This window comes from Rhinatrema bivittatum, chromosome 15 (assembly GCF_901001135.1).
Source record: "Rhinatrema bivittatum chromosome 15, aRhiBiv1.1, whole genome shotgun sequence".
NCBI classification, from domain to species: Eukaryota; Metazoa; Chordata; class Amphibia; order Gymnophiona; family Rhinatrematidae; genus Rhinatrema; species Rhinatrema bivittatum.
The window spans coordinates 2433492-2454593 of record NC_042629.1 but is presented as its reverse complement, the minus strand read 5'-3'; the positions used below and the strand labels follow the sequence as shown (position 1 = coordinate 2454593).

The 21102-nt window shown below is 43.5% G+C and overlaps 1 protein-coding gene across 1 annotated transcript in view; it reads right to left on the bottom strand.

Annotated features, from left to right (window-relative positions):
• Nucleotides 1-21102, bottom strand: part of LTN1 (listerin E3 ubiquitin protein ligase 1) — a 745678-nt gene that overhangs the window by 432287 nt on the left and 292289 nt on the right. The window contains exons 14-15 of the mRNA XM_029579179.1: nt 15388-15550; nt 14752-14856 (exon numbers count right to left, since the gene is read on the bottom strand). Coding sequence (XP_029435039.1) covers nt 14752-14856; nt 15388-15550 — 268 coding nt within the window. The remainder of the gene's footprint in view (nt 1-14751; nt 14857-15387; nt 15551-21102) is intronic.

Below are 21102 nucleotides of genomic sequence, written 5' to 3'. Positions count from 1 at the left end.
GTATGTCTTTAGCGCTACGATCTCTGTTTGGACTTTTATAATGTTCCTCATCGTGATACCTATTTTGTAGTTTGGGATGCAACTTATTCATTATTGGTTGTTGGTAGTTGTATTTAGGTCTATTGATATTATGTTTGCAATCTGTATTTTTAGTACGTCTCCACAGGTAAACACTGTTGGTTTTGTAATCATTCTCAACCCTCTTAAACTTTTCATATTTATACTTTTTGAGTTCTTCCGTAAATTTATCTAAATTTTTTGTAGTCTTCATAAATCAGATCAAAACATAAATCATTAGTCTTCAAAAATTCCAATTCATTATCTAATTCTACCTTAATCTTCTCTTCTCTCTTTTGAGATGTTTTAATTACCAAAATCATTAAGTCGAGAGAACATTTATTAAGTATCGCATCCCAACTACTCATGAATGCGCTATCCTCTTTATAGATGCTGGGAGGCTTATTAATACACAGTCCACGTAGTATCCTTTTATGACGACAATAGTCAAGTAAAGTTGAAGCATGCAAGTTGCTCCTTTACTAAGTCTTTGCTTAAATTAATTGTACTTTCCCATCTGCTAAGGTGATCATCAAAATCTTCATTGTCCTTGAAGAAAGGTTCGGGCAAGTAGCAAAACTTGGCCTGAGTCGGGCTTTTTATTACAAGATATATTAATAAATTCCTTGGTGTTTACCAATCCTCTTCTTCGTCTGGTCCCTGCTTCCAACATTGGATCGGTTTCCGGTTTGTTTCTTTTGACCTTCCCTTTTATGGAATATGTCTTTTTAATATAAGGTACCCAGTACACATTTTTAATATTTTTAACTGACCTCGATCTTTCCATCGACTGTCATTTTTCAACAGGTAGTTGTAGAAATTGTCATTGTCCTTATTTTTATTTTTTATTATTTTCTATTTTTTGTAGATTTCATATGGGTACCTTTGAAGACAAGTTTTTATTTTTTAAATGGGAGGATAAATGTTTAATATTTTAAATAACGTTGAACAATGGGAGTTCACATAACACTATTTAAGCAATATACCAACCCCTGTTTTACATTTTAATAGCTCATTGATGTACAATAAGCTGGTCTCTAATTATATGATTACCGATTGACAAACTAATATAAAGTGGTCAATCACAGACATAGTTAGAATCGATTATGTACCATTTTACCACGCCTGTTAACTTGATTGGGTTAAGAAATACTAACCCCTGTTTTTGATACGACAGCGTTTAATATGATCACTAGTGTGACCACTGCACATTTAGTCTTTCAATCATAGGCAAAGTTTGAATCAATTCTGTATATGTCTCACCACACCTGCTAAAATGATGGGTTAATATTTATATGTTTTCCTTTATTAATATTGTTTATATATTTTTTTAAATTTTTTATTATGTCATGCAGGGTTCTTTAATCCTTTTCCACAGCTTCCTAAAAAAGTGTTTTTTTGAAAGCAATTCATGAAATTGGATAGCATTTTTAAGCAAACATTTGTTTACAAAATGGACATAAAAAATAGAAAAATAAAATGGTGTTTCAAGAATAAAATATAAATTTGGTAGGATGGAGGTTTTTTAAGACCGATGATTACATTACCCCACAAATGCTGTATGTTCTATTAGAACTAGCAGGAGGTTCTGAGGTCTTTTTCCTCCAATTTATAAACATCTGGGTAGGTGGACACTATTAATTGCTTGAATTTTTTTCTGTGGAGATTTTTTGTTGTTCTGAATAATTTTTTTATATGTATCTATACATGTTTGTATATTTATTTTATTTGTTTCTGAATCAGCTCGAAATAGAACGAAACTCGGCCTTAGTCGGGCTTTTTATTACAAGATATTTTAATAAATTCCTTGGTGTTTACCAATCCTCTTCTTCATCTGGTCACTACTTGCAACACTGGATCAGTTTCTGGTTTGTTTCTTTGGACCTCAGAATAAAGGCTCCACAATAGTTACATTGGATAGTCCTCATTTTGGTAAATTTATTTGATGGATAACACCTAAGGAAGTACCAAATTACTAATTTATCTTGTTGCCAATTATCAGGTCGATACTGTAACGTGCGGTTGAACATTTCCCGTCTGTAACGTGCTGGGAGCGCACAATTCGGACGCGTAAGGCGATCCAGTCTCCAGTTTCACGCGTCCTTAGCGCTTCTTAAAACAGACGCATAACCCTTTCCGCACGCAGCATGTATATGATATGTAAATGAATGAATTAGCTGTATAATGAAGGAATTAGCTATTCCCCTCCGATACTGTGACGCGCGCTCAGATTATCTCCTTTGTAACCCGCTATTTTGCCGCGTCCTTAACCTGTTAGTTTACCGCCTACCCTCTACTTGGTGTTAGTGTGGTGTTCGAAAATTAAAACGGGAATAAAGTGTAAAAAATGGGGGTAAAACCAAAGGGAGTAAAGTGTAAAAAACCAAGGACGACCTCCATATTAACATTGCAGTGTAAGTTGTTTATATATATGTATAAATACCTGTCACTTTCCGAATCCCCCAGGTGTGCGGTCATCGAGGCGGCGGCGGGAGCCGGCGGGCGGATGGGCGCGTGTTCGATCCAGGCCGTGGCCGGAGCGGGCGTGCATTCATCCAGGCAGAGGGAGCCGGCGGCGAAAGCGGCCGCTCCCTCTGCCTGGATGAATGCACGGCCCCCGCCGGCAGTGAATGAATGCCCGTGCGATTTCGGCGCTCAAGGCGGCCGGGTGGGCGTGCATTCATCCAGGCAGAGGGAGCCGAAGGCCGCTTTCGCCGCCGGCTCCCTCTGCCTGGATGAATGCACGGCCCCCGCCGGCAGTGAATGAATGCCCGTGCGATTTCGGCGCTCAAGGCCGCCGGGTGGGCGTGCATTCATCCAGGCAGAGGGAGCCGGAGGCCGCTTTCGCCGCCGGCTCCCTTTGCCTGGATGAATGCACGGCCCCCGCCGGCAGTGACGCCTTGAGCGCCGAAATCGCACGGGCATTCATTCACTGCCGGCGGGGGCTGTGCATTCATCCAGGCAGAGGGAGCCGGCGGCGAAAGCGGCCTCCGGCTCCCTCTGCCTGGATGAATGCACGCCCACCCAGCCGCCTTGAGCGCCGAAATCGGGAGGAGAGGAGAAGGGACTACTGTAGCAGGCCCAAGCCTAGGATTGCCCGTCTCTCCCCTCGCTCTCTTGCTACTTTTTCGGTTTTTTTGTTTTGCTTCGGGAGGAGGGGACAGGACTGGGGCTGCACCGGAGACCGGACGCGGCCAGGGCAGGTGAGCGGGGGCTGGGGGAAAGTTTGCCGAGCATCGGAGAACATAACTGTCCACTTCCTGGTACCTGTCATTTCAAATGACATTTGAAATGACAGATACCAGCGTGGCCGTGAAGCGTTAGGCCCGCGAACCCAGGATACTGTATAGGCGCTCTATACAGTAAAATGGGTTGCGCGGGCCTAATGCTTGCCTAATGCTTCACAGACGCGGCATGCATTTGCATGCAATTTGAAGAGAGTATCGAGCGGTAGGTGAAGAGAACTGTGCGTGCGGGGAACGAGGGTGCGCCCGGCACTGCCGCACTGTTTCTACCGCGGCCTTAGAGTATCGATCTGTATGTAATTAGGCAGACTATATCAGAAAAACAAACCTAGGGGTGGGTGGGTAGAGGGGCAGGGTGGGAGGGAGTTAGTTAACACTTGGCCAGGGCTGTTCACTGGATACTGTATCTGCTATTGATTTTGAACAGACCCTCCCCCAGATTTGGCTAGATAATTCCTTAGCTCTCCCCAAGAATTTGTACTTCTGGCTGTCTCAAGTTCAAAGCAGAGTGAGGATTTGACTGCCCCCTGCAATGCACTGAGTCAGCTGCCAAAAGCTGTTTTAGGCTAGGAAGCAGACTAAATGGCTCTCTCTCAGGTTTTCGATTTAAATTCTTTACCTTTTTGTAACAGACAGGGCACAATCTTTGGCAACTATAATGACCTAGTATATTAAACACAGGCAAATAAAACAAAAATTGCACTTAGCTTCAACACGGCTTCTGGTTCAATAAGATCCCAGCTCCAAAATGATTCAGTTCCCCAGCACTGAGACTGTGGCAAACCAAATCCAATTAGTTTGCCACTAGGACTTTTAAATTATCGCCTCTATCGATTGCCTTGCTCAGCTTTGTAAATAATAATTTGCTATAGCTTATTATGAGTGAACACCTTGGCCTACAAACGTTTAACTTGGTAGTTATATCAAAATGTTAGATTTTTCAGCATGAAGGGGGGAGGGGGGAATGGGGGTTTTATTGTAAAATGTGAAATTGCTTGTCCTTAAGAACATAAGAAACATGCCATACTGGGTCAGACCAAGGGGCCATCAAGCCCAGCATCCGTTTCCAACAGTGGCCAATCCAGGCCATAAGAACCTGGCAAGTACCCAAAACTAAGTCGATCCCATGCTACTGTTGCTAATAATAGCAGTGGCTATTCTCTAAGTCAATTTACTTGTTCACAAACGCTTGGACTGCAATAAAAATTACTACTAAAAAAAAAAACAGGCTCTGCCCCTTCCTGTCCCCCAAAGCGTTTGTTCATGTACCGGGAGATACGCACGTACTTGATTGCATTTTTAAAAATCTGTGTGTCACATGCCAGCCCGAGAGACACACTTATCTCCTAGCTTTTAAAATTTACCCCAAAGTGCATTAAGAGGATTCAACAATATACTGAGAATTTGTTAAAAAAAAAAAAAAAAAAAAAACAACCCCAAATTGTTGGAACAGCGGATATAAATAGGGCAATTTCATTAGCGAGCAGTTAGATTAACCTTGTGATGAGGGCAGTTAGATCCCTGGTCAAAAAATGTCCCTCACACACAGCAGCTGAGCATAGTGTCTCCAAGGGAGACTTGAAAATACACACAGTGGCTAAATGCAGTAGCCCAAGGTGCAGCAATTACATGGACAAAGCTGCTGAGTGCAGCGTCCCCAAGCAAGGAAATTACTGTATTTTTCGCTCCATAAGATGCACTTTTTTTTCCCCAGAAGTGGGGGGGGGAAATGTCGGTGCGTCTTATGGAGCGAATATTAAAAAAACAAAACAAAAATAAGCTAACTACAACCAATGTTTTTTTTGTCCCCGTTCCCCATCCCAACCCTTTAAATTTAATTAACCTCAACCCCCCCCACCCTCCTGACCCCCCCCCAAGACTTGCAGTTAATTAAATTTAAAGGGTTGGGATGGGGAATGGGGACAAAAAAAACATGTTATGCCCTACCCTAATTTGCTCCATAAGATGCACAGACGCCCAGGAACAGAGCCACTTTTTTTATTTTTTTTTTATTTTCCCGCTCTGAATCCTAGGTGCGTCTTATAGAGCGAAAAATACGGTACATGCACAGAGCAGCTGAGTGCAGGATTCCCAGGGGAGTAAAGTACATGCACATAGCGGCTGAATGCAGTGTCCCCAGAGGAATAAAGTCAACCTACACAGTAGCCAACTGCAGGATTTCAAGGGAAGAAAAGTGTTCACACACACAGCTGCTAAGTGCAGCAATCTTAGGGAAAGAGTGTTATGTTTCTGTAGGAAAGTGAACTCTTGGGCCGAGGTGAGAGGTGTCTCCGCCCACAGGGAGGAGCCCTGTGGACCTCACCACCGACAGGCGTGGTCTCAGTGGTCTAGGACACAGCTGTAGGAGAGACTTTATTATAAGTAGAGAAAGCAAAGCCCGAGGAGCGGGATATGTAAAAGTACAGTTCTGAGCAATGGGGTATACCCAGGGTGATCCACCCTCCCCGCAATTCGACTCACTCTCTCCTCTGCTGCGGCTCGCGCAGCCCATTCAGGGCAAGAGCCCACTCACCCCCCCGAGCTGTGAGCCGCGCAGAGAAAGAGAAACGCTGAAAAAAAAATAGAGAGAACTCAGAAAAAAACAAGAAGGAAACTGTTGTGAGTCAAGCCGCTCCCCCACTGAGCCACCGGCCTATCAGGAGTTGGCAGGGACCCCCTTTAATTTTGCGGCGCTTCCCGGCGGCATCACACGCCCGAAGGAGTGCGACCTAAGGGGCCTGCCCCTTAGTGCGCCCCTTCATGAGCCCCAGGACCCAGGGCAGGGACCCCCCTCCGCCTGCATCCATTTCCTAGCACTACAACACTCGATCCTCCACCAGCACTCACCCAGCCTCCTCCAGCATTCATCCTCCTCCTTGTCCTTACAACAAGAATAAAATGACACCAGGATTCCCAATCCCCATTCTACACCACAGTGTCCTCCACCATTGGAAAAGCACCCATGCAACCTCGATCACACTCCACCAGGACTCTCATTCCAATCATGATCTCACCCATTACTCAACTCCTAGGCCTCGCAATATTTTCCTTAACACTCTTCAATGCACAATCTCTCACTAAGAAATCACATATCCTCAACGATTATCTCCTAGACTTAAAGCCTGACATCTGCGCTATAACGGAAACCTGGCTTAAACCAACAGATATAGCCCTGATTAATCAACTTCCCACACATCTTTACGACTTCTTTTCACTTCCCTGACAAAAGAAAAGAGGCGGTGGCCTTCTCTTAGCAGCCAAAAAAGAGCTGAGACTAACCCAACTCCCAGCCGTCTGCCTCTAAACTAGAATTAGGCCTTTTCAAAACCGACCAACTCCAAATCCTCCTCATATATGCTCCGCCAGGACTTCTTGACTCAGATGCCTCTCCCATTGTAGAAATCATAGCAAAACATATGAACCTGGACTCCCCAGCTATGACCTTAGGGGATTTCAACCTCCTTGTCGATAACACCCCACTCACAATCAACTGTGAAGCATTTCTCACCTCCCTTACGGCCATGGGCTTCAAGCAGATTATCAACAAGCCCACCCACAAAGCTGGCCACACCCTGGACCTTATTTTCATAAACTCCAGCCTCACGCACTCATCCCCCCCCCCCCCAAATGCATTCCGGTCCCCTGGTTCTCTGCCACCTTCACAATGAAAGAAACCCCCAATACACACCCTCTTCAATCCACTTTTCACTACAGGAGATCATGCTCTTCCGATGTCCTCAGCAATCACCTGGCCAAAGAACTTCCTCACCTAGACCTTTCAAACCCCAACTCAGCTCTACTTTCCTGGAGCAACATCACAGAGACAGTAGCTAATAAATTATGTTCTTTATCAACTAAAAAAATCAATCCTACCTTGCACAGAAGACAACCGTGGTTCTCCAATGAGCTCTGAAAACAAATTCTCAGACAGAAAGAAAACAAATGGCGCAAGGCCCCGTGCCCCAGCACACTATCTGCTTACAAATCTGCCCTCCACCTCTACAGGAACTCCACCTTACGGTCTAAAAGAGATTTCTAAGCTCAAAGAATACACGACCTCGTCTTTGACGCTAAAGCACTATTCTCCTACGTATCCGAACTCACACAAACTAGCGCCCCGTCTATTCCTAACGACCAAGCACAATCTAAAGCCAACGAACTGGCAATCTTCTTCCAAAGCAAAATCTCCAACCTCTTAACTCTCCTGCCCCCCAGCCCTACCTCTTCTCCTAGCTCCTATCATCTCCCAAATAAAGGGATTTCACTTGAATCGTTTGAACCTACTACCGCCCTGGAGATTCAAACTCTAATACAGAAAATGAAACCCTCTACCCATCCCTACGACCAAATCCCAACAAAACTACTCCTACTGGTACCTGACACCATCTCCAAACCTCTGGCCGATATCATAAACTGCTCTCTATCACAAGGAATCTTCCCAGACACCCTAAAACTTGCCTCTCTTAAACCTCTTCTCAAAAAAACGAATTTAGATCCAAAGGAACCCAACAATTTCCGTCCTATCTCCAATCTACCTTTTGTAGCCAAGATCATGGAAAAATTAGTCAACTCTCAACTTTCAGATTATCTTGAAGACCACAAAATACTGCACCCTTCCCAATACGGATTCCGTAAGGCACTAAGCACCGAAACCCTCCTCATCTCTCTAACAGACCACCTCATCATGGGATTGGACAAAGGACAATCCTTCTTACTAATTCTTCTGGACCTCTCGGCGGCTTTCGATACCGTAAACCATTTCATCCTCCTCAACCGACTATCTGACATCGGAATAACAGGAACTGCCTTCAGATGGTTCAAATCATTCTTCAGTAACAGAGGCTATAAAGTCAGAATCAACAATAAAGAGTCCCCTCGCATCAATTCCTCACTAGGAGTTCATCAGGGTTCCTCCTTGTCCCCCACTCTCTTCAATATATACCTCCTTCCCCTGTGCCAGCTGCTAACTAACCTAAACTAAAACACTTCCTTTAATGCTGATGACATGCAAATCCTGATCCCCCATAACAGAATCCATTATAAAAACACTCAAGTACTGGGAAAATTGCCTCCGAGAGATCAACCTCCTCCTCACTAACCTAAACCTGATACTCAATTCAGCTAAGACTGAACTCCTCCTCATTCCCCAGACGACACTGATACCCCTCAAAGGTCACTCACTAACACCTTTGTCACCCAAGCAAGAGACCTGGGAGTATTAATCGACAACCGCCTGAATTTAAAAACATTCATCAACCACACAACCAAGGACTGCTTTTATAAACTGCAGGTACTAAAAAGAATTAAACCACTTCTACACTTCCAAGATTTCAGAACTGTCCTCCAAGCCATTCTATTCTCCAAGATAGACTACTGCAATTCAATTTTGGCTAGGTCTCCCCGCCTCCTCTATCAAACCTCTGCAGAGGCTTCAAAAACGTGCAGCCAGAATCCTAACAAACACTTGCAGAGAGACCACATCACACCCAATCCCTCAGAAATCTACTACACTGGCTACCAATAAGTTTCAGAATTCTACACAGTTCCTCACCATCATCCATAATAAAACCATCCAAACCAAGCCCCTCTTAACCCTCAATTCCCACTCAGACTAACACGCCTTGTCCAGACCTATCAGAGAAGGCCTACAGAGGATCCCTACACGCCCCCCCCCCCCAACCAAATCTACCCATCATCTAGCCACCAGAGAAAGGGCCTTCTCCAAGCGGGACCCACCATATGGATGCTATTCCCCTGAACTCTGACAAAAGAACCATGCCTGTTGACATTTAGAAAAAGGCTAAGACTTGGTTATTTAAACAAGCCTTTCCCTAAATTCACCGATCCGCCATAGCTATCATTACTGAACAGTCAGCACACTGTAAATAATTATTAATGGTCATTGAGTTACTTTCTGCTTTGTCTTCTTCTTCCGCCCAGTTCCATTACACCCCTGTTTCATTGCTAACTTTTTGCCTTTCTTAGTTATGCTAATGTTAAGGTTTTTGTAAGGTTTTTGTACCCCGGTTCCTTGTAAACCGAGATGATATGATTGTATCATGAATGCCAGGTATAAAAAAGCACTAAATAAAATAAATAAATAGTGGCCGGCAGAGCGGGGTCCGCCAGGAAGTCCTTGCAGCAATAGCAGAATACATCAGGAGTGCAGATCCGGTAGGGCCCCCGCAGAGTGGGGTACGCGAGGATGTCCTTGCAGACAAGAGTAGAATATCTCTGAGGTGCTGATCTGGTAGTGGCCCACAGCGCGGGGTATATGCCAGGATGTCTGTCTTGCGATGATGAGGCAGAGATGGTCGAGGTGCAGGAACCCGGAGATGGATGCTGTTGTAGAGGGTTCGGCAATGCCCTGCAGAGCAGGGTATGCCAGCACAACGCCTACTGAAGGAAAAGCAGTAGTGACCCGAGGCACGGGGTACGCTGCCGAGGGTTCTTCAGTAGGGCAAACGAAGTAGTAGTAGCTACTCACAAGAAGTGATGCCAGGAAGTGAGTCTGGATAAGTCTCAGGAGGAAGACCTCCGAGGAGCGGTAGCCCAGAACAAGGAAGAGCCCCCAAGGAGGCAGGTACTCAGAGCGTCACATGCCGAAAGAATCAGGAACTGGAAGTCCAAGATGAAGCGGATTCAGCAACGAGGGAACTCCTTGCTAACTCATAGGTGCAATGGGCCGGTCGGCTTAAGTACTGTCGCAGGATGACGTCATCCGAAGGGGATGCCCCCGAGGTTCCCACCATGACGTGTACTAAGGAGGCCCTTGCGCTCGCACGCCTAAGAGATTCTGGATGCAAGATGGCAGTCAGCAGTGTCCACGCCGTCCTGGGAATGCCAGGGAGTTCAGCGGTGACTGGTGGAGGCCGCCATTCGTCCGAGAATTGATGGTGCAAGAAACAAGGATGGTGAGAATGAGAGTTCGCAGCCGTCTGCAACTGACGGGAGTAACAGAAAGTACATGCCCAGAGTGGCTGAGTTCAGGAATCCCAGGGGAATAGTCAGTGCACACAGTAGCTGAGTGCAGTGTTCCCAGGGGAGGTAAGTATATGCACGCTGGTTTATTTCATTTCCTCACAAATGATAAATTCTAGGTCCATGGAATCAGGAAAGACTTATTTAAAAACATTCAGGTGTTGGGCTAGTGCTATGGCTCAATCTGGATTTAGAACTTTCATCCAATGGGCCAGTTTGGTGTGGTGCACTCAAGCCCGTAAAGAGGAAGGGAAGGTGGGTGCTAAGGATCCACTGGAAACAGCCTTCCATCTGTCCGCTACCTGTTGTTGCTACAGCAAACTTGTGGTGAATTTGTGGACCTTAGGCCAAGGTGGAGTTGACACAACCTGCCAGGAAGGAGCCCTGCAAGTCCCCATCATCAGCAGGCAGATTCAGAAGAGGAGGCCCAACTGGAGCTTCCACCTTTACTGGGTTGCAAAGACTTAGATGGGGGCACCTTTGCTGATGGGATGAAGATTCGTCGAGGTCAATGTAAGAGTAGAGGTTGCAGAGATGAATCCGGAAGCAGGCCATGGCCAGAGGCAGCTTGTTCAAGGGAGTATCCAGGAGTCAGGCTGTGGTCAATGCCATGTTTCTGTCCAAAAGGAGAGGCAGGACAGGGAGGCAAGGAGCAGAACAAGCGGGTAGATGAGGAGAAACTGAACAAACACAGGAACTGGAGATGACGACGAGGAGCACTGGAACGGAGGACGAAAACAAGAACCAACTGGAACTGAAGGAACTGATGCTGGCACTGGAGAACAAAGACAGGGAACACTTAGGCAACTCACACTACAAGGATATAGGGAAACCTGTTGCCGAGGCCCTGGAGGAGTGTCTGTAGGGGCCTTATATAGGGGAGTTCCAAAATCAGGCACCCCACCTGAAAAGTCTTATCCCAGGCCTACATCCGGTTGGGAAGAACCAGGCTTAGTGAAATCAGAGGAAGATAATTTTCCCTTTAAAACTAATTACATCGGGCGTGCTGCGCGCCCTAGGAGGAGCAGGGCCCAGGGTTGTCAGCGGCGTCCTGCCATGTCGGGGCATGGCCTCCCGCCATGCTGGGAAGGAAGTCTGTCCAATAAGCGTCTGTGGTGACTGGAGGGCCTGGCCCAAGGGGTAAGAGTAACAGTTCGCAGGGGAGGAGCTCGCAGACCACCAAACATAACTTTCTAGTGTTGGGTGGAGAGAGTCTGCACAAAATAAACAGGAATTGAGCCATATAAATGCCATCCCTCAATATAGTGTTTCCCAATGTGCATACTTTTAGCCACACTTAGAGGTGTATCCTGGGGGTTGCATTTTGGGCAAGATCAGAGAATGCAAGCGTATTTTATTTTCAAGACTACATGCATTGTTTTCCTTTCTAAATCTACCCGCACAAAATAGCAGGTACAGGTTTACTTTGTGATAATGGCAAATTTTGAAGGGGAAAGTATGCACATTCATTCTCATCTACTGTGTACACCATTTGAACTTGAAAATCTCTTTAAGAGGAGAGCAATATTAATAGCCAGTGCTAAAGGTATAAACCACATTCCTGGAAATCTAGATTAGAGTTCTCCAACTAATGCTCACTGTTTAACTTCAACAGTTCAGCTAACCTTCCTATGCTCAATGTTAGAACCATGTTTTTGAAGTCTTCACTCCTAAAGAAATAACCGCCAGTTCTTATTTACTTAATCCTATTCTGTAGATGTAAACTTTCATGAAGACTGTAATCTGTAAGCATCTGTATTTATTATAAGAATTTGTATTTACTATTTATATTTATTATTTAGCTATTAACATTGTTCTGTTACCACTTGGTACTATTTCTCCTCTCCTTTACCTCAAACTCTAAGTTCCTACTAAGTTAGCCATGTTATTTATACCCAAATCGTTGGATGTAATTGTATATTTGTTTAATTGTTCAATCTGTTTGATGTAATTTTCCTGATCCTTGTTCTGTGTAAACTGAAGTGGTATGCACTAGTGCATGAACTCCGGTATATAAAAGCCTTTAAAATAAAATAAATAAATAAATAAATAAATAATAAATGTGTTTTTCTTGGCTAGAGAAAGTGTAATTGTCTTTAATAATAATGTATAACCTTAATTTTATTATCATTCTTAATCCCTGCTAGACCCCCTTCTAATCCACCACTAGAGCACACCATCTCAGCAGGAACATTTGTTTCTCACAGGAGAGATTCATTCTAGTTTTTATTCCCCAGAATAAAATAAAGAACAAACTACCATTGTTTAAAATATATCACTATATTAATTCAGACTGACATAGCATCTGAAGAAAATAGGATAAAACATAAGCATTGTCAAGTTAAGTGTAAAAACATTGATAAAACAAGCGAAGAGAGAATTTGAAATGAAGTTGGCCATAGAGGCAAAAACTCATAATAAAAAACTTTTTTAAATATATCCAAAGCAAGAAACCTGTGAGGGAGTCGGTTGGATGACCATTAGATGACCGAGGGGGTTAAAGGGGCTCTTAGGGAAGATAAGGCCATTGCAGAAAGACTAAATGAATTCTTTGCTTCCGTGTTTACTAGTGAGGATGTTGGGGAGATACCAGTTCCGAGGTTGGTTTTCAGGGTGATGAGTCAGACGAACTGAACGGAATCACTGTCAACCTGGAAGATGTAGTAGGCCAGATTGACAAACTAAAGAGTAGCAAGTCACCTGGACCGGATGGTATGCATCCCAGGGTACTAAAAGGAACTCAAAAATGAAATTTCTGACCTATTAGTTAAATTTGTAACCTATCATTAAAATCATCCATTGTACCTGAAGACTGGGAGGGTGGCCATAGTAACCCCAATATTTAAAAAATAGGCTCCAGGGGTGATCCGGGGTAACTATAGACCAGTGAAGCCTAACTTCAGTGCCGGGAAAAATAGTGGAAACATCCTTCAAGATCAAAATTGTAGAGCATATAGAAGACATGATTTAATGGGACACAGTCAACATGGATTTACCCAAGGGAAGTCTTGCCTAACAAACCTGCTTCATTTTTTTGAAGGGGTAATAACCATGTGGATAAAGGTGAACCGGTAGATGTAGTGTATTTGGATTTTCAGAAGGCGTTTGACAAAGTCCCTCATGAGAGGCTTCTACGAAAACTAAAAAGTCATGGGATAGGAGGCGATGTCCTTTCGTGGATTACAAACTGGTTAAAAGACAGGAAACAGAGAGTAGGACTAAATGGTCAATTTTCTCAGTGGAAAAGGGTAAACAGTGGAGTGCCTCAGGGATCTGTACTTGGACCGGTGCTTTTCAATATATATATCAATGATCTGGAAAGGAATACGATGAGTGACGTTATCAAATTTGCAGATGATACAAAATTATTCAGAGTAGTTAAATCACAAGCAGACTGTGATACATTACAGGAGGACCTTGCAAGACTGGAAGATTGGGCATCCAAATGGCAGATGAAAATTTAATGTGGAACAAGTGCAAGGTGTTGCATATAGGGAAAAATAACCCTAGCTGTAGTTACAGATGTTAGGTTCCATATTAGGAGCTACCACCCAAGAAAGAGATCTAGGCGTCATAGTAGATAATACATTGAAATCGTCAGCTCAGTGTGCTGCAGCAGTCAAAAAAGCAAATAAAATGTTAGGAATTATTAGGAAGGGAATGGTTAATAAAACGGAAAATGTCATAATGCCTCTATATCGCTCCATGGTGAGACCACACCTTGAATACTGTGTACAATTCTGGTCGCCGTATCTCAAAAAAGATATAGTTGCAATGGAGAAGGTACAGAGAAGGGCAACCAAAATGATAAAGGGGATGGAACAGCTCCCCTATGAGGAAAGGCTGAAGAGGTTAGGGGCTGTTCAGCTTGGAGAAGAGACGGCTGAGGGGGATATCATAGAGGTCTTTAAGATCATGAGAGGTCTTGAACGAGTAGATGTGACTCGGTTATTTACACTTTCGAATAATAGAAGGACTAGGGGGCATTCCATGAAGTTAGCAAGTAGCACATTTAGACTAATCGGAGAAAATTCTTTTTCACTCAACGCACAATAAATCTCTGGAATTTGTTGCCAGAGGATGTGGTTAGTGCAGTTAGTGTAGCTGGGTTCAAAAAAGGTTTGGATAAGTTCTTGGAAGAGAAGTCCATTAACTGCTATTAATCAAGGTTACTTAGGGAATAGTCACTGCTATTAATTGCATCAGTAGCATGGGATCTTCTAGGTGTTTGGGTAATTGCCAGGTTCTTGTGGCCTGGTTTGGCCTCTGTTGGAAACAGGATGCTGGGCTTGATGGACCCTTGGTCTGACCCAGCATGGCAATTTCTTATGTTCTTATGTTCTTATGTTCTTATTGATCATTTTATTCTTTTTTCAACACAGAAGCAGCACAGTACTATGATTACCCTAAAGCATAACAAGAAAGAAACCAACAGCTAATATGCAGCTAAAGATACTGAGTGACATACCCGTCTATGTTCTGAAAAAGATATTTTAATTCACAAGATTCACTGTTCCTCGTTTCAATCCATTTAGCAGCTGTTAGAGACCACAACATGCCAATCTCTCGTGACCTAAAGAAAGAATACAATATTAGTTAAAATGATCAACGGGCAGATAATTAAGAATATTACATGGGATTATCAAATAAATTTATACAATCATTAGTGAGGTGGGACGGGTAAATAAAGGATGGTTATTAACCTTTTCAACAACATTAGGTCTAGAGGACACGCCATGAAACCAGAAGATTTAAAACAAAGAAAGTACTTTTTCACTCAGTGCATAATCATGCTGTCCAATCTATTAATAGAGGGACGTGGTCAAGGAACCAAGCATAACAGGTTTTAAAATAGTTTTGGACAAATTCCTGGAGGAAAAGTCCATAAGCAATTATTGGCCAACTAAACTTGCAAAATCCATTGCGTACCCCGGGACAGACTAACAAGAAATAGCTCTACTTTTTCTGATCTGCAGGGTAATTGTGATCCAAACTAGTACTGTCAGAGACAGGATGCTGGGCTCCATGGACCTAGGTCTGATCCAGTATGGCATTACTTATGTTCTTAAGGATTCCTACTCTAGAACATACAATTTCTACTCACCTGTAATTCAAGTCAGCCAGAAGACTAGCTACACTTTCTCCACACTTCCCAAATCTTTCACTTGTAATGCCCATCGTTAGAAGCAATTCACAGCATTCTCTACCAATGGCAGCAGTGTCTTTGAGTTCTTCACACCACTGCCTGGAGTACAGAAGCTCTGCAACTAAGCGTATTGGTTTTTTTAAAATACATATTCACATTCAGAATTATACTTTTTGTTCAAAAACATTGCACAGCACATGAAACATTAGAACAGCACATGAAATATTTAAAATATTTATTTCCTGCTCTATCATCCATTGTAGGCAGGTTATTGTTTGACTTTCAAATAAAAACATACTGTGGTCAATATTGAAAACTGCCCATTTAAGAAACTTAGACAGTATAACTTATCCAACTAAATTACAAGGTATATTCAGTGGCTAAACCGCTGAATATTGAGAAATTACTATTTACTTCATAATTTAATTTTCTTTAGGACACTCAGATAAATCCAGAACAAGTGGGTTATGCACCTGTATTAGCAGAAGGAGACAGAGCAAACTGACAATATACACCCCTGCAGTAGCATCAGCCTGCCAGTATTCTCTTCAAAAGCAACTATGGACAGACTAGCAAAACTTGATTAAACAGATAGCCATTTCAATATTCAGCCAACAAGCAACACTGAGCTAAGACAAGAATGTAATAACACTAGTCTAGGGACTTGATGAACACTTACCAGTATACCACATAGCCATGGAGGATCATAACATAACCATTCAGAAGCTGGATTCATCTGACTGTCCTAAAGAAAAGGAAATTATCAGGTAAGTAGTAATTTCTCATTTCTTAGCATCCAGAAGATGAATCCAGAACAAGTGGATTCCCAAATAGGGCAGGAGGCTGCCCACAGTCCAGTCTAAACCGCACATGCAAAGGCTGCGTCCTCCCAGGCTTGCACATCCAGACATAATACCTGGAAAAGGTGTGTAAGCAGAACCACGTCACAGCTCAGTAAATGTCGACGGGAAACAACAATTTCACTTCCGCCCATGACACGGCTTGAGCTCTAGTGAAATGAGCCCTGACCTGAGTAAGTAATGGCTTCCCAGAATCGATGTATGCAGCCATGACTAACTTCTTAATCCAGCAAGCTATGGTAGCCCACGAAGCCAGCTCTCCCCTTCTAGTACTGCCATGAAGAACACACAAGCGATCCGTCTTCTGTAAAGTTACCTACAGATACTGGACAATATGTCTCTTGACATCCAAGGGTCACAACAGACGATATTCAACATCTTTCTCTTCGTCCAGAGAGGGCAGGGAGATGGACTGATTCAAGTGAAAGACAGTGACCACCTTCGGTAGAAAAAAAAGCAGAGTTGCTTACCTGTAACAGGTGTTCTCCCAGGACAGCAGGATGTAGTCCTCACATATGGGTGACGTCACTGGACGGAGCCCTATCATGGAAAACTTTGTCAAAATTTCTAGAAACTTCTGACTGGCACACTGAGCATGCCCAGCATGCCATGATCCCTGCAGCCACAGGGGGTCTCCCTTCAGTCTCTTTTGTAGCAATAAGTGCGAACGAAAAAATAAAATAATAAAACAGCAGTGGACCAACTCCGCGGGGTGGCAGGTGGGTTTCGTGAGGACAACATCCTGCTGTCCTGGGAGAACACCTGTTACAGGTAAGCAACTCTGCTTTCTCCCAGGACAAGCAGGATGGTAGTCCTCACATATTTATTTATTTATTGAGTTTTATATACCGTCATTTGGTTTCGCCATCAATACGGGTGATTAGCAAGCTACAGGCTGACTCCTGTTTTGTCAGGTCAATGGCACGCAACTCGTGCAACAGGCACAACAACTGGGGTGCCATTGACTATGAGGAGGCAGCCTGAATCACAGCAGATGGTCGTGGAAGGAGTTGGGTATTATACTGGAAGAAGGTTTTTCAAGACAGATTGTCCAAAGGCAGAGTCTTGTCGTCCTTCCTTATCTAAGCAGTAGTGAATTGCAAATGTGTGAAGAGAACTCGAAGACGCAGCTTTGCAGATGTCAGCAATTGGTACTGAACGGTAGTGTGCTACTGATGTCGACATAGCCCTTTACTGAGTGCGCTTTTACTCAAAGAAACATAGAAATGACAGCAGAAAAAGACCAATTGGCCCATCCAGTCTGCCCAGCAAGCTCCCACACTTATTTTCCCATACTTATCTGTTTCATCAACTACCAAGTTCAGGGCCCTTGTTGGTAACTGTTTGATTCAAATTTCCTGCCCTCCCCTGTTATTGATGCAAAGAGTAATGTTGGAGTTGCATCTCGGGTGAGCATAAGGCTAAATGGTTGAGGGTAGTAACCACCGCATCAAGCAAGTTATCCCGATGCTTATTTACCCCGACTGCACAGATCAATGCCTTGTTGGATATAGACTGAATGTAATCCTGTTTTCCACATTTCCCCCTGCAGTTGAAGCAGAGAGCAATGCTTTTTATGCATTCAAAGACCTTGCAGGAAGACCTTGTGAGATTGTAAAATTGGGCATCGAAATGGCAGATGATATTTAATGTGGATAAGTGCAAGGTGATGCATATAGGGAAAAATAACCCATGCTGTGGTTACACAATGTTGGGTTCCATATTAGGTGCTACCACCCAAGAAAGAGATCTAGGCGTAATAGTGGATGACACATTGAAATTGTCGGTTCAGTGTGCTGCGGCAGTCAAAAAAGAAAGCAGAATGTTGGGAATTATTAGAAAGGGAATGGTGAATAGAATGGAAAATGTCTGTATCGCTCCATGGTGAGACCACGCCTTGAATACTGTGTACAATTCTGGTCGCCGCATCTCAAGAAAGATATAATTGCGATGGAGAGGGTGCAGAGAAGGGCGACCAAAATGATGGGGGGAATGGAACAGCTCCCCTATGAGGAAAGACTAAAGAGGTTAGGACTTTTCAGCTTGGAGAAGAGACAGCAGAGGGGGGATATGATAGAAGTGTTTAAAATCATGAGATGTCTAGAACAGGTAGATGTGAATTGGTTTTTTACTCTTTCAGATAATAGAAAGACTAGGGGGGCACTCCATGAAGTTAGCATGTGGCACATTTAAAACTAATCCGAGAAAGTTCTTTTTCACGCAACGCACAATTAAACTCTGGAATTTGTTGCCAGAAGATGTGGTTAGTGCAGTTTGTATAGCTGTGTTTAAAAAAGGATTGGATAAGTTCTTGGAGGAGAAGTCCATTACCTGCTATTAATTAAGTTGACTTAGATAATAACCACCGCTATTACTAGCAGCGGTAACATGGAATAGACTTAGTTTTTGGGTACTTGCCAGGTTCTTATGGCCTGGATTGGCCACTGTTGGAAACAGGATGCTGGACTTGATGGACCCTTGGTCTGACCCTGTATGGCATGTTCTTATGTTCTTATCAGGCTTAATTGGTTTAGAGTAGTAACCGCCGTAATAAGCAAGCTACCCCCACACTTATTTGTTTAACCATATTGTGAAGTTCAGACCTTGTTGGTGGGTATCTGAATACAAATCCTCTTTTCCACATTTCCTCTTGCCGTTGAAGCAGAGAGCAATGTTGGAGTTGCATTAACCGTGCGAAGGCTTATTATTTATTTATTTATTTATTTATTTAACATTTTTATATACCGACCTTCATGAAAGAAATTCATATCAGATCGGTTTACATATAACAAGGGGTAAAACATAATCAACCATTTAACAAGAGGCGAAAGTTACATATAACAAGGAGGTTTTAACATGGAGGGCTAGGATAGCCGGAGAAATAGGAAGCATAACTGAATAAATTAGATAATGCAATAATATAAAGAAGAGAGGCATGAGTATAATGCCTAAACTTGGAGGGGTGTTTAGTTAGGAATCAGTGTCTGGTCTGGTGAAGAAATTGCTGGATATGTAAGTTATGAGAAGGCTTGGAGGAAGAGCCATGTCTTGAGTTTTTTTCGGAAGGTTAGAGGGCATGGTTCTAGTCTGAGGTCTGTGGGCATCTTGTTCCAGATGGCTGGGGCGGCTGTAGAAAAAGCTCGTTCTTTGGTAGATGATAGGCGAGTGGATTTATTTGGGGGGGGTTTGCAGGGTGCCTTTATATGCTTCTCTGATGGGTCTAGCAGATGAGTATAATTTGAGAGGAATCTGGAGGTCTAGTTGTTGCTGATTATAGATGGTTTTGTGAATTATGGTGAGGGCCTTGTGTAATATTCTATATTTTATTTGCAGCCAGTGAAGGTTCCGTAGTATGGGAGTGATGTGTGCTCCTCTGTTGGTATTGGTCAGGATTCTAGCCGCAGCGTTTTGAAGCATCTGTAATGGTTTGATAGATGAGATGGGGAGCCCGGGGAGGAGAGAGTTGCAGTAATCTGTTTTGGAGAAGAGCGTGGTTTGGAGAACAGTCCTGAAATCCTGGAAGTGGAGGAGGGGTCTGAGCCTTTTCATGACTTGTAATTTATAAAAGCAATCCTTGGTAGTGTTATTGATGGATTTCTTAAGATTCAGATGGTTCATGGAGAAAGTGGTAATTACTCCTATGTCCCTTACTTGCGTGATCTGGGTGTTGCCAGCTGGTGGATTGATTAAAGCCGAGTGGTCCGAGGAGATGAATAGGAGTTCTGTCTTGGTTGCATTAAGAACTAGATTCAAGCTGGTGAGCAGACGGTTAATAGATTGGAGGCAGATTTCCCAAAAGGCGAGAGATTTAGGGAGGAATTCAGTTATGGGAATCAGAATCTGTACGTCGTCTGCGTAGAGATAGTGTTTTAATTTTAGGTTAGTAAGCAATTGACAGAGGGGCAGGAGGTATATATTGAAAAGTGTGGGTGACAAGGAAGAGCCTTGTGGTACGCCTAATGTTGATTTGACGTCTGGGGATTCATTGTTATTGATTTTTACTTTGAAGCTTCTGTTACTGAGGAAGGAGTTAAACCAGTTGTGGGCAGATCCTGTTAATCCGATTTCTGATAGGCGATTTAGTAGGATGGAGTGATTCACGGTGTCAAAGGCTGATGATATGTCAAGAAGGACTAGGATAAAAGAGAGCCCTCTGTCCAGGCCCATGAGGATGTGGTCGGAAAGTGAGATAAGAAGGGTTTCTGTACTTGCTGATTTACGAAAACCATATTGGGATGGGTAGAGGATATTATGTTCTTCCAGGTAAACAGAGAGTTGTGTATTTACCACTTTCTCCATGATTTTTGCCAGAAAAGGGAGGTTGGATATGGGGCGGAAATTGGAGGGTTCTCTTGTGTCCAGATTGGGTTTCTTCAGGAGGGGTTTGAGGGACGCCATTTTTAGCCTGTCCGGGTAGATTCCTTGAGCGAGTGAGCAATTTATGATGTTGGCCAGAGATCTAGAGATAGCATTCGGGATGAGAAGCTGTAGTTTAGTCGGAATGTGATCTGCTGGGTGGTTAGATGGTTTCAGCCTCTTAAGTATAGATTCGATCTCCACTGGGGTTGTAGGTTCGAATGAGTCGAGGATGGCACCAGTACGAGGAATGGAATTGGAGAATAAGGAGGGTGGGGTTGCATTGGTGGGGAGGCGCGCTAATGTGTCTGCAGTTTTTTTCTGAAAGAAGAGTGCTAGTTCATTTGCTTTCGATTGAGCTTGGTCGTCTGGTATGGTGGGGGTAGAGGATTTTGTGAGTTGGGAGACATAAGAGAACAGGGTCCTGGCATCAAATTGAAGATCGTGAATTCTTTTG